Below are 12857 nucleotides of genomic sequence, written 5' to 3'. Positions count from 1 at the left end.
AGAGGACACTTTCTATTGTGGTCCGGTAGGAGGTCATCAATTGTTATTTAACATTGTTCTTTCGCCAGGCGCTGAGAAAATGGAGTCTCCATATATATCGGGCATATGTTGTGTATATAAAGTGAGGAATTCCTCCCTCCCAGCTTTTCTAAACAAGCCGATTTCCTTTCCAGCTGAAAATATGGGTGAAATCTTTACCACATCTCAATGGAAGAATGACAGGGTCACAGGGAAGGTGGTTGAGAAGACAAGTTCCGCAGGCCTAATCTGGCCTATGGGCTTCTTGCCATAGCAAGTCATAGCAAACACTCGATCCGAAGGGCACTGCCAACAATGCGACATCCCCACAACCCCCTTTGCTTTCAGATAAGAAACACAAGACAAGTTTAAGTTTTAATGAGAAAATAAGTGTATACTTGCATTGTATGCCTCACAGTCACTATAAAACAGAAGCAGGGTACAGCAATGAAGTGGTTAAACATATACAAGAAGCCACGCTATTTTGCAGCGAGAGTGGTTGGTCATTTGCAACGACGGAGTTGCCACAGTATTCTGCAATGGATCCTTCTGGACTGGGAATGAAATGGTCAGAACTGGTCTGAGGAAACTGCTCTGCAGTTAAGATTTTGGGGATAGAATCCTGGACATCGTCACAAAATTGCAATCCTTAACTATTAGTCAACGCACAGTTCAATTTTATCAGTATTTGCTTCAAAAAAGTAATAATTCTTAACTCTTTGTATGTGCCTGGAAGCAAAGCTTATTCTGCATTAATTTGTTGTTGTTGTTGTTGTTGAATATATTCGCATGTACTGGCATATATTTAAAGACATTAAGCAGTGGTGGTGGGAATAATGAAGAGACGAGTCCATTGCTTCATTATCAAAGCACTCGCTGAAAATGGTAGCTAAGGTTCCGTAATTCCTGAAAAAGAAACTGTCCTTTTGTCAGTAGTTTACAATAATAACCACCAAAAACTGTGTTGTGGGAATAGCATAATGAATCAAGCCTCTCTTTCCTTTTAGCAAAGTTATCCCATGATGCCACGATACCCATCTCAGATTTTTGCTGCTGGGGTGGAAACACTGGGGGGGGGGGGGGGAAGGAACAAGATACGTAGAGACAAACGAAATGTATGTTTTGAAGTGGCTTTTTTATTTTTGCTTCTAGAAAAAAAGGGGATTTTCCCATAACAACTCCTTGCTCTTTCACCTTGAGTTGACTACAACCTTGTAAAGGAGGAGAAAGCCTCTCATTCCAAGCAAATGTATTATCTTTGGCTTGACCTCCCCTGTAAGAAAACCACCATTTCTCAGCAAGGGTTGTGTGTAACGTAAGCTGATCACCCACCTTCTCCACGCTCCATCTTTCAGAGCACTACTCTACTCACTACTGGCTTAAAAACATCTTCAGCACAGAATCCATCTGCTTCGTCATAATCCTGAGAATTTTATTTTTTTAACCTCACTTTTGAAAGACACAGTCTTTTGGAGTAAAAAAATAAATAAATCCCAACTTGATTGTACAGGCAGTTTTTGTTAAAAGGTTCAGAAAACAGTGGAAAATATTGGGTGACCCTTGCAGGCAAGAAAGAAAGAAAGAAAGAAAGAATTTTCTAAATTCTGGCCTCTGGCCCTTTCTGGTTTCGAATCCACTGTGTTGCATCTCTCCCCCTCTCTCTTTCAACATACCTATTTTTCCTCTCAGCCCATTAGCTGGATTCCTCTTTCCTGTGCAGCATTTAAGCCTCAGGAAACACCTATCGCACAACCCAGCCAAAATTAAACACTAAAAACAAAGCAAAACCCTCCGCTGATTTAAACAAGCAACAGCTAAATGCGTAGTCCTATGGAAATCTATAGGACAACAGCAACTAACTTTAGCTGGTTTGTGCCCCAAATTCCCATTTTTTAAAAAAGTAATCAGAAAAGTGTGCAAACCACTAATATAAAGATCATTTATGTAAAATATTTTCTGATTGGATTTTCTGATTACAAAATCTGCAAAGGGCATAGGATCCACCATGTTTTCTAATGAGGTAAGCAGAGGATAGCTAGCCTGGCGCGTAACCCAGGAGCGTTGCCGATGCACAGAATGTGGATTCTCCTATTGGCAGGGAAAGCTCCCGTTGTATACGCAAAACTCTTATCTTCAATTCTTTATGACTGGCTCCTCTATATACGTGAGGAGCTTGGTTTGGAGGTTTGCATCAGAATTCGGTACAGATGTTATCCAAGCAGCTGGTCTATGTTATAGCCAAATATTTCTACTTTAGTTTCTGCACACAGTACAGAATCCTTGCCAAGGCTGTTGTGTTCATACTACTCTGTTTATATTTAGACATTTACCAGGAGGAAATTAATGTATTTCAACATGAAATCTCCTTGTTCGTCTAAACAGCGGAATACAAAGATCCTGTTCATAACATGAAACATAAAATAAAATGGAAACAGAAGAGAAACTTGTGGAGGGCTGGCTTTTTGTTTTGCCTCCTCTTACAAATCAATGAAAAGTAATTTTTTAGTTAAGATGCATGTACCATTCTTGAGTTGCCTAAAATGTGACAAGCTCTAGTCCAGAATTTTTTTGGGATTCCATCACTAAACACATTCTACTGCATTTCTTGACACAACAAGAGAAAACCAGCAGCCTCTAAGACTATGCCAGACGGCAAAGCATAAGAATAAATACCGCATTTCTTTCCTAAATGTCAAGATTACAAAATTGTTCAATACTTTTGGAAATGTTAACTCATGCAAATACCATGTCAGTTCAGCTTAGTTATTAACAAATACTGCATCAGTTTTAGTGCCTTTTTTTATATCCCTTTTCATAAAAGAAAAAAACACACACACGTTTATACCCCTAGAGCTGGCAAACAGCTTTGGAGAAAATAATCTCTACACCCACATTTCTTTGTCTTCACCATTCTACTTCACACGCACACAAGCAAACACACTCACAACCACTCCATATTCCTTTGTCACTGATTCCCACCCTACACTCGAACTAAAGCTGCAATATTATCTTTTAGCTCTGAAAACACTGTTTGAACAGCAAAAATAGTCCTTTGGCCCTGGGTCCCCTCCTCCCAACTCCCTCCGTTACCTTCTCCAACTTTTCATTTTCCTGGTCACGCAAAACATCTCTGCCCTTCCCGCTCTATTAACTAAGACCTTTACATAGCATAAATATAGTTAAAGATTCCATTATTTTTCTTTCGTTCCTTCTCTGTAACATTCCAACTCATGTGTCAGTTATTGCCTCAAGTAAAAATATTTTCAATGGTTCAGATGCTCCCCATATCTTTCCAACTCAGCCCGACTCTTCTTCCAATGGTCCTTTTCATGTTAAATGCAGATGATAATGCCGGTAAGCGCTGAGAAACAGAGAGGAGGCCAAACTGCTCACTTCAAGCATATAGACCCACTAAAACTAAGATATCCTTATTTGGCATTTCTCTCTTCTATGCTACCTATGGATTTTGCAGCACTGTTAAAAGGAAACATTATTAAGCATACTGATTATGTGTGGAGGAAAAAATGGGATGGCAAATCTTCAACAAAAACCACCCCATTATAAGTTAAGAAAAAAGCGAACAATCTGCCATCTCCCCCAAAAACCCTTTCAAAAATAAACAGGAAAAAAAATACATCGTATTTTATGGCTAAATGTATGGGATTGTACATTCACATTTGCAAGTTAACAGCCTGTTTTGTTGCTTTCTAAAAACAAAACAAAAAAACTTTTAAATTAACAGACAGCCTTCCGAATCCGCCCCCCCCATTTGTTAACAGCAAAAATAAAAATAAACCGTGCTATATTATGGCTGTCTAGGATATATCAGAGTAATAGCCCTCTTCTCAACGCTACACGTGGGATGATGAGGAGCTGCTGTCAAGCTCAAACATAGCTTGAACAATTGTTTGTTTCCATGTGAGGTGCCATCTTGTGGTGAAATACTATCTAGGCCAACCCTTCCTGTTCCACATACAAGGCTGGGAAGAAGACAATATTCAGAAAGAAACACGTGTTCGTTCTGCTCGCTCTGAAATGTGTCCTCTTGGGTTGTCGCTGCTGCTGCTGCTTCTTGACACAGCCATGATATCAGCACCAAGGTTGCTGCTTGCTTCTTCGCGTCCTTTTTCTTTTTGGTGTGTGTGCGGGGGGGTGGAGTAGCAGATGCTTTCCCTTAGTATAACTTTTCTGCGTGTTTTGTGCGTATATCTATGCATATATGAACTGCTTCTGTTTAAACATGGGTTGCAGAGATCGATACACTTGTAATAAATACCGGATTAAAATGCTGAAGCTTTCCTTTTAAAAAAATTAAAACTTTGTTCTTCTATTTGGTTTCTTCGTCTCTGCATTGTTGTCTTGTTTTTAACTGCTCTCTTACTTTGCCAAGAGAACTATTCGTTTTCTTCTCGGTTAGCATAAATGCCTGCTTCCCACCGCAGAGCCAGGGCACTCTTTCTGCGGTTGACTCTCGTAGCCTCAAGGACCTGAGGAGGGGGGGAAAGAGAGCGAGAAAGAGAGAATCGTTTATTCGGTTACCAATCTCAAATTCTCCTGAAATGGGCAGCCACTGAACAGTTCTGTGCACTTAAAAAGTTTGCATCAGTAGAGCCTGGTTAACTTGAAAGACATATCCACCTTGCAGCATTCTGCATTTCTTACTCCCTGGGATGAAAAAAGCATGTCAGCACAGCCACAGGCTAAAACGTTTGAATTTAAGCACGTCAATGGAAAAGCCAACATGCAAGGAAGAGCACAGCAACATCGGGATGAACTGCAATTTCACTGTGAAACAACGCAAGCAGTGGCGGGCACAAGGCATTTTGCTGCCTGAGGTGGAACAGCAAATGTCACCCTCGCCCACCGCCAATCCTGTATCAAGTTATTTTGGCACCTGAGACAGAACAGCTAATAAATGCCTCTCTTCTTCCCCGGCTGTAAAAGGCAATAACAATATATTTAAGTAACTTAAAAATTGGCTCCCCTTTCCTGACACTCAAAAAAAAAGCTGCCTGAGGTCTGCAGCTCATTTTGCCTAATGGTAGGGCTGTGGCAGCGTCAGGCTCAAAGAGGAACCCAGAGTGGCTGTGGCCTTAATATACAATGAATGCACTTCATCCGCAGATGATCAAAGCCCAAGACTAAGAACCGCAGAAGGCTTTTCTCTCCCCTGTTCCATCTGTGACTTTACAAAGCCTTTTAGAAATACTCGATCAGGTCTTAATCATGCTCAATTTTTTTTGATGATCACAGTTGCTTTTGTTTTTAAACCATGAAACGAACTTCTGAGGCTGGGACACAAAAGCAAGCAAGCATTGCGTCTACACACTTTAGAGGAGAGCTGAGCTGTTTGCAGATGGGCACCTACCAGCATAACTAATTATTGTCCTTCTGCTGCAAGCTAAAGCTGACTTGCAGTTGACCTTCCATGCTATTTGGGGAATGCTGTACTTTTTCTCTGTGTACAACTATGTTCCATCCATGCCAATGGGTGTGCAATATCGGCTGTGGCTGGAAAGTGGGAGGTCCAATTCACTTGAGTGGCCATTAAAAAAGAATACTGCAAGAGACTATTAATTTTTTTTTAAAAAAATTAACTACTGTACTGCCCAAATACTACTTTACTGAAACGTGATGGTAAGTGAGACTGGCAATGTTTAATTGCAGGGTGAGGGTGGGGGTGGGAGTTCTTAACATGTCTCCACTTGTTTATATGGGAAAGGAAAAGGCTGTATCTCTAAAAATGATGGTTGGTGGGACCAAAACTCACCATCCAGCAAGGAACCAAAGGTCCTCGCTGGCTTGTGGGTCTTTAACCCCGTTTGCCATTTTCAGGGGCACAGCCTCCTGGCACCCAGTGGGTACGAATGAATGATGGCGTCATGGGGATGCCCGATGGGAAGTGAGGGGGAAAGGGGCATGGCAATGCCATGCTAGTGTGTGAGGAGTGCTAAGAAGTTGGAAAGTTCTGGCTTAAAATCTATTTTGACCCACAAAATCACTTGGAGGCCTTAGGTAAGCTACTATTTCCTCAGTCTCAGCCCTGGTTCCATTTGTCATATGGGGGCGGGGGGAACCCACTGACTCATTTCACAGAGTAGTTGTGAAGGTTACTGACTCAGTACCTAAAGTCTTTTAAACACTTCAGAGCACCATGTAAGTTGCTAAGTACTATCGTGGTCTAAACATTGGGCTGGATGGAAACAGGCATTTGCCTTTTAGTCTCTGGAAATTTCATTTTAATCTCCGGTAGTCTCTCATTCCTATTATCAGGCCATTCACTATAGCCGCAACAAAGCAGAAAAGAGTTGGGATGAGGGCTGGAGCCCACAGGATCCCAAGATACGGAAACAGGTAAAAACGAGAACGAGGGATGTTGCCTGTAATAGCTTTGTTATAAATGTTACACACCCCTGAGACACAACACCCTGGCATTTTCTTGGGAATTTCCTGCGAGGGAAGTTCTCTAGGGCAGCGTATTGTATTGAGAGCAGCTTTTTAAAAACAGGAGACTGACAATGGTTTTCAAGATTGCAGTTCTTAAAAAACGGAACTTAATCTGGGAGAACGTTTGCAGGATTGCACTGTTAGTATCTTAAAAGGTGGTTGCCTGTGTGGTGTGATCGTCTCCGGTCAAGCAATAAACCTGGCAAAATCTCGCTGAAATCGCACAAGCATGTGCGACCTTGCCAGAAACTGGTGTGACCTCATCCAGAATTGGCGCTGGTGCTGACGCCAATTTCCATTTGCCTCATGCAGCCAAATGGGATGTGTTGCCCCCAGTGTGTGTGTGTGGGGGGGGGGAGAATAAAATCTTAAAGTGGAGGAATGCATTTCCCCCCTCCCCCCCCCTAAAAACAATTTGCAATGCTAAGCTGGGAAAGCTATGAAATCATATAATTTGGAAAACAAACTTTTTTGGCTCATTATACCTAAGTAAACTTTGGGTTTCTCATTGAGTGTGTCATGTAGAGGAAGTTGTGGCCAAACACAGCTCCCAGTCAAAGGGACCTGCATAATAGGTGTGCTTGTAGACATGTTGCTGTCACACATTAGATATTTCATGGCACGCTTTAAAGCATCTAGGTTGTGAACCTTGAAGCGGTCAAAATAAAACCATTTGGTCTAACTAATTACACTTGAGTAATGGAAGTTTTGTCGCCCGTTGAATAGATTGTTCTGCCCTTTGAAGAAGACTCAGATGCATCGTTTAGTAACATTTATAGCTTGTGGCTAGAAGACTTAATCATAGAATCATTGATTTGGAAGGGGCCGCAATGGTCACCTAGTCCAACCCCCACCCAGCAATGCACAAATCTTTTGCTCAACATGGGGCTCAAACCCACAACCCTAATCTCAAGAGTCTCATGCTCTACCAACTGAGCTATTTTCTACGTATATTACAATGCAGTCCAGCCACAGTTAAGCAATGAATGAAGTCCCATTCATTTCAGAAGTAAATGCATGCATTTAATATCTTCCATTACAATCAATGGTGCTTACATCTGGCTGAATTGTGCTCATGTGTTGTTGTTTTTTTACATTTTCAAAATGCTGCATTTAGCAAAAGAATACTACTGTTTACTATATGTGATAAGCTCTAAAATTAATGCAAATAACTATAGGGTACAGTTAAAAATTCAACAGCAAGCAGAAATGTTTCTGAGAGGGAGGGCCATAACTCTGTTGCAGAATTATCTGCTTTGCATGCAGAAAGAACAGGTTCAAGCCCTGTCATCCCCAGGCAGGGCTGTGAGAGACCTCTGTTGGAAACCCTGAAAGAGCCACTAACAGTCAGTGTAGACCAGGCATCCCCAAACTCAGCCCTACAGATGTTTTGGGACTACAATTCCCATCATCCCTGACACTGGTCCTGTTAGCTAGGGATGATGGGAGGGCCGAGTTTGGGGGTGCCTGGTGTAGACAATACTGAGTGAGATGGTCTGACTCCATATAAGTCAGCTTCCTCGTTCTTGATCTCTGCTGCTCATAACCTGTTCAATGGACAAATGAGAGGGTTTGGCGGTTCGAATCCCCGCGATGGGGTGAGCTCCCATTGCTCGTTCCCTGCTCCTGCCACCCTAGCAGTTCAAAAGTACCCCCAAAAAGTGCAAGTAGATAAATAGGTACCGCTCTGGCAGAAAGGTAAACGGCGTTTCCGTGTGCTGCTCTGGTTCGCCAGAAGTGGCTTAGTCATGCTGGCCACATGACCCGGAAGCTGTATGCCGGCTCCCTTGGCCAATAAAGCAAAATAAAGCCGCAACCCCAGAGTCGGTCACGACTGGACCTAATGGTCAGGGGTCCTTTTACCCTTTACCTTTTTTACTGGCCATAAATTCATATTTGTGCCGTGCCCTGAAGTTTGCTTCCACAAAGGAAAGAACGAGTTAGAAGAATATTGGTCAAACAAACTGCAAGAGGTTGTTTTTTTTCAAGTCTGTTGCCTGGCGGCAGTACAGAGACAATGCAGATGAACCCTGGTGGTGGAAAAAACCAAAACATATACCCCCACCACCCAAGCAAAGCAGTCCAACAGGTTATGAAAAATAAAAATATGCAATTTGACATTTGAGGCCCAATTAAAAAGTCGTTGGTCATTATACTTTTTCTGAGGTTTAGGGGATTCCGATTTGAAGAACTGCTGCAAACTTAATCCATCTGATTTAGGTTGGGGCAGAGGCTTATAGGCTTTCCCACCAAACTCCACTGGAAAGTTCAGGCTCCCCACCCCCCAGACCTCTGCCTTTCCATTGCCCACTTATATGTGACGCCTACCAGAGTTCTTGTAGTAAATCACAGAGAGGAAATGGACCTACACAATCTTAAAAACTCATGAGTTAGCAATGCAACATTTCAGTTTCAGAACTGAAGAGTTGCTACTCCTGCTGAGAACTTTTGAGAGCAGAGAGGTACCAGACCTGGTGATGCTGAGCTTTGTCCAAAAGTGGTGCTCAGCCCTACCTCCTTCATTTCTATGGGTTGCCAGGATGCTATGTAAGTGAAGTGCAAAAATCTTCTGCTTGAGTCACACTGCTTGCCCTTTAAGGACAGCTATGTTGCAATAAGGGCTGGGCAGCCATTAGTAGTAGTAGTAGTAGTAGTAGTAGTAGTAGTAGTAGTAGTAATAGTAATAATAATAATAATAATAATAATAATAATAATAATAATAATTTACACCCTGCCCATCTGGCTGTGTTTCCTTAGCCACTCTGAGTGGCTACCTTTAGCATGGCAGCATCAGTGATTGCTACGACACTGCAGGAGGAATGCGATCAAGTTGTTCAAGCACAATCGCAATGACAGCACTGGAGCTGAAAACACTTTACTGTTTTTTTCGCTCTATTAGACTCACCGGACGATTGGACGCACCTAGTTTTTAGGGAGGCTCCCCGCTCCCCTGCAGAGACTTCATCCCATGGCTAAGCCAGAAGCTAGAACAGCCAGTGGGATCCCGCTCGCTGTCCTGGCTTCTTTAGCCGTGAGCAGCCTCTCCCGGGCAAGGGGAACCTTCATCCCCTACTTGGGAGGGGCTCCCCCAAGAGCCGTGCTCCCTTTAAAGAGCGCACGGAGTGTGTGTGCGGCTCTTGGGGGCTTTTCCCCAAGGAAGGAGAAGGGCAGCCCTTCTCCCTCCTCAGGAAAAGCTCCTAAGAGCTGCACACACGTTCCATGTGGCTCTTTAAAGGGAGCGCTGACAGAGCCTCCCACCTGCATTTGCCCCATAAGACGCACACACATTTCCCCTTACTTTTTAGGAGGGGAAAAGTGCGTCTTATGGAGCGAAAAATACGGTAATTACTTCGCTGGATGGTACACATGGGGCTGTAAATCTAGTGCACAGTTTACAGACACCCCCCTCGCTTTAAATTGGGGAAATCAAGGCAGTGCCCTCCAGTTGCTGTGGTCTACAGCTTCCAACAGCGTCAGCCAGTATGACAATCAAATAGCCAAGAATGATAGTAATTGTAGTTCAGAGCATATGGAGGGCATCACTCTTGACCACTCCCCACATTAAGTCATGAGGATGAACACCACAGCACACCACACGACTGCAGTCATAGTCATAATTCAAATATTGTGATCTGAATCTTGAAAGTGGTCCTGTGTTCTTCTTGCAACATCGTAAACAGGATCCCAAAACTGAGGCTAGGTACTAGTGGCCATCATCGTTTACAGCAGACATGGGGAACCTGTGGCCCTCCAGAGGTTTTTGGACTACAACTCCCATCATTCCTGACCACTGGCCATGCTGGCTGGGACTGATGGAAGTCCGAGTCCAAGTATCTGGAGGGCCACAGCTCCCTAATGCCTGGTTTAGGGGCAGTTATACCTGGGATCCAGCTGCACTTCCCATCACACATTTTGTTCAAATTCATTGCCTAGTCCCCCCCCAAAAAGGGGGGGGGGAGAAAAGGAATTTAAGGCCCAGTTGGGTGAAAATGCTCAGTGAGGTGGTGGAACAGTATTTTGGACAAAACAAAGGCCTTCATCTTTCAAGCCATCACTTCAGTGGTTATGCAAACAGCAATGGAAAGCAAACTGCAGCAGCATGCATTTGAAATCCTCATGCAAAAATAAAAAAGATGTTAAGCAAAGGCAAGTGCTTGAAAAGTACCTCAGAGGTAACCTTGTTAGACAGTAATTTACAGGTGTACTGCCAGAAAAGGAAAAGACCATCATTAGTTCATAAAGAAAAGACAGAGAGAGTTCAAATTAAACTGAGAACTAGCATCTATCTCACAGTTCAGCTAAATTAGCTTTACATTGCAATCCTATTCACGTCTACTTAGATGTAAATCCTAATGAGTTAAGTGGTGCTTACACCCTGGTAAGTATGCATAGGATTGCAGCCTTGTTTGTTACCAACCCCCCCCCCAAAAAAAACCCCAACCTAAAAAAAAATCCTGCTTAGACAAGCAAAATAGTAGCCAATTTAAGAATAAAAACAAAACAAGGAAGCTGTTTGTCAGTCACCACTGCTTTAACTGTTTTGGTAATCTAAATGATGAATTCTGGTACAGTTAATTTAATATTTTAGTCTATTCATTATTTGAAATAATAATAACAGTAGTAGTAGTAGTAGTAGTAGTAGTAGTAGTAGTAGTAATAATAATAATAATAATAATAATAATATGCCTTGTACCATTTTATATCTGATTCCTCCAGAAAAGGCAGGCAGAGAAAGGAAGAGATCTCTTCCCTTTAGCTATGGAAGTGTTTCAAATGTCCAGTAAGTGCTTTGCATCCAGTTGGTGCTAAACATATTCTTGGTCTTGCTAATTGTGCCACAACTGTTATTTCTAACTGAACAGCACATATAAACAGGGGGTCTGGCGGATGGACATGGCCCAGGGAAGACACATGAGCTCCCAGCTCTCAGGTGCATCTCAAAATCTACTTCTCATGAAGCATTTATATTCACCAGTTCCACTAACCTCCACGAGGAGCAAATTTGTGAAGCTCCCTGTGCCAGGCGGCTATTGATTTTGTACTCACTAGACTTCAGTTGGCACTGTTCAGAAAATTCGCTGTCATTCTGCCAACATAAAAAGCCAACTTCCTACAAGTAAAAAATCACCAGCGACTGCACAAGGCAAGGAACATGCAGCAAAATCCTCCACAGTGTTTAACTGCTGCTCGAGTATCAAGAACAGAAGTACGGATTGCGTGCAGTAAATTTTAAGGTCAACAACGGCTCTGCTGCAGTTTTTGACTCGAGCTTTCAAGCAAAATGCCATCTCTATGGAATTTTGCCTTGAACTTAACACTGGGTGTGGTACAAGCTGTGATGATAAAACAGGAGGGTTGTTTGGGAGGAGGTAAACAGACAATATTTGTGCTGTAGTTATGTTGCTCACGGCAGGGTCTCGTAGCTTTGTGCCTCGGCCCCAAGTGCCCCACTGATTTCCCAGGAACATCTAAGCGAGAGGATCCGTCTGCATCTAAGTATGGCATTTTAGCTCCGCAGTGGAGTCACGAGGACAGTGGAGAACACAGTGTTACTGCTAGGACCCCCTTCTGTCCTGCACAAAAGTACACGATCGGGGGGGGGGGGGTGTCAGCCATATTCAATGTGAACTCCTCATCTCTGAGAGGGAGAGAAAGGGAAAGGGTTCCTTGTGGATATGCTGCAAGGGACCAAATAAATTCATACTTGATCCTACAGCCACAGGAGATGGCTTTGATTAAGAGCAACGTCCAATAACCTTGGCAAGTTTTTCAGGTATCAGTGCTATCACTGCTTTTTCTTTATAAAAGCTCCCAACAAAAGGGTACTGTTTAAAAAGACCCTTTTCAGAACGGAGCCCATAATAAGTGTGCCTGAAACTGGCCTTGCACATTGCCCTTTTGTGCTGAATTTTGGAAAGGTGATCTAGAAAAGTTTTAGAAACTTGTTAATTTTTTTTTTAAAAAAAACCTACTGCATGTAAAAAAGGGGGGGCATTGGGGGCGGAGGAAACAGAATATGCTTACGCTGCTCTCATCCATCCTCTCCCGCCTCTTGGTTTTGTGACTTTCATAATCTTCCATAAGAGTCTGCATCAGGTTCTTGGGTCTTTGGGATCCTCCCGATTCGTCTGATGCCGAGTCGGAATGCGAGGGGGGGCCTTCAGCGGTTGGGGATGGAGGTGGCTTGATCTTCTCTATTTTACCTGCAAAGACCCAATCAGAATTTCCTTCTCTAGGTAACAGACTCGCAAGCAAGATTCTGGAAAAAAATAAAATCCCCAAAACCACACCACCATACTTCCAAAAGGAAAGAGAGCTGAAATTAAGCATGGGCTGAAGAGATAATTACTGAGTCAAGGTAGTTTGCTCTCGTGAAGAAAGAAGGGCCAGGA

General features: G+C 42.9%; 1 protein-coding gene across 7 annotated transcripts in view; it reads right to left on the bottom strand.

Moving 5' to 3' along the window:
* Window positions 1-380: 380 nt before the first annotated feature.
* LOC114587756 (PALM2-AKAP2 fusion protein-like) overlaps window positions 381-12857 on the bottom strand; it is a 119406-nt gene continuing 106929 nt past the window's right edge. For 5 of the 7 annotated variants that reach the window (XM_028712454.2, XM_028712455.2, XM_028712459.2 and 2 more), the window contains 3 exons: window positions 12490-12668; window positions 10631-10669; window positions 381-4505 (listed from right to left, as the gene is read on the bottom strand). In XM_028712454.2, the coding sequence (XP_028568287.2) occupies window positions 4413-4505; window positions 10631-10669; window positions 12490-12668 (311 nt within the window). In that variant the 3' untranslated portion in view covers window positions 381-4412. The remainder of the gene's footprint in view (window positions 4506-10630; window positions 10670-12489; window positions 12669-12857) is intronic. The other 2 variants (XM_077920965.1, XM_077920967.1) reach the window with 2 other exon arrangements.

The sequence above is a fragment of the Podarcis muralis genome, chromosome 17 (genome assembly GCF_964188315.1).
Source record: "Podarcis muralis chromosome 17, rPodMur119.hap1.1, whole genome shotgun sequence".
NCBI classification, from domain to species: domain Eukaryota; kingdom Metazoa; phylum Chordata; class Lepidosauria; order Squamata; family Lacertidae; genus Podarcis; species Podarcis muralis.
The sequence above is the reverse complement of the archived record's forward strand: the minus strand, read 5'-3'. Positions and strand labels throughout refer to the sequence as shown.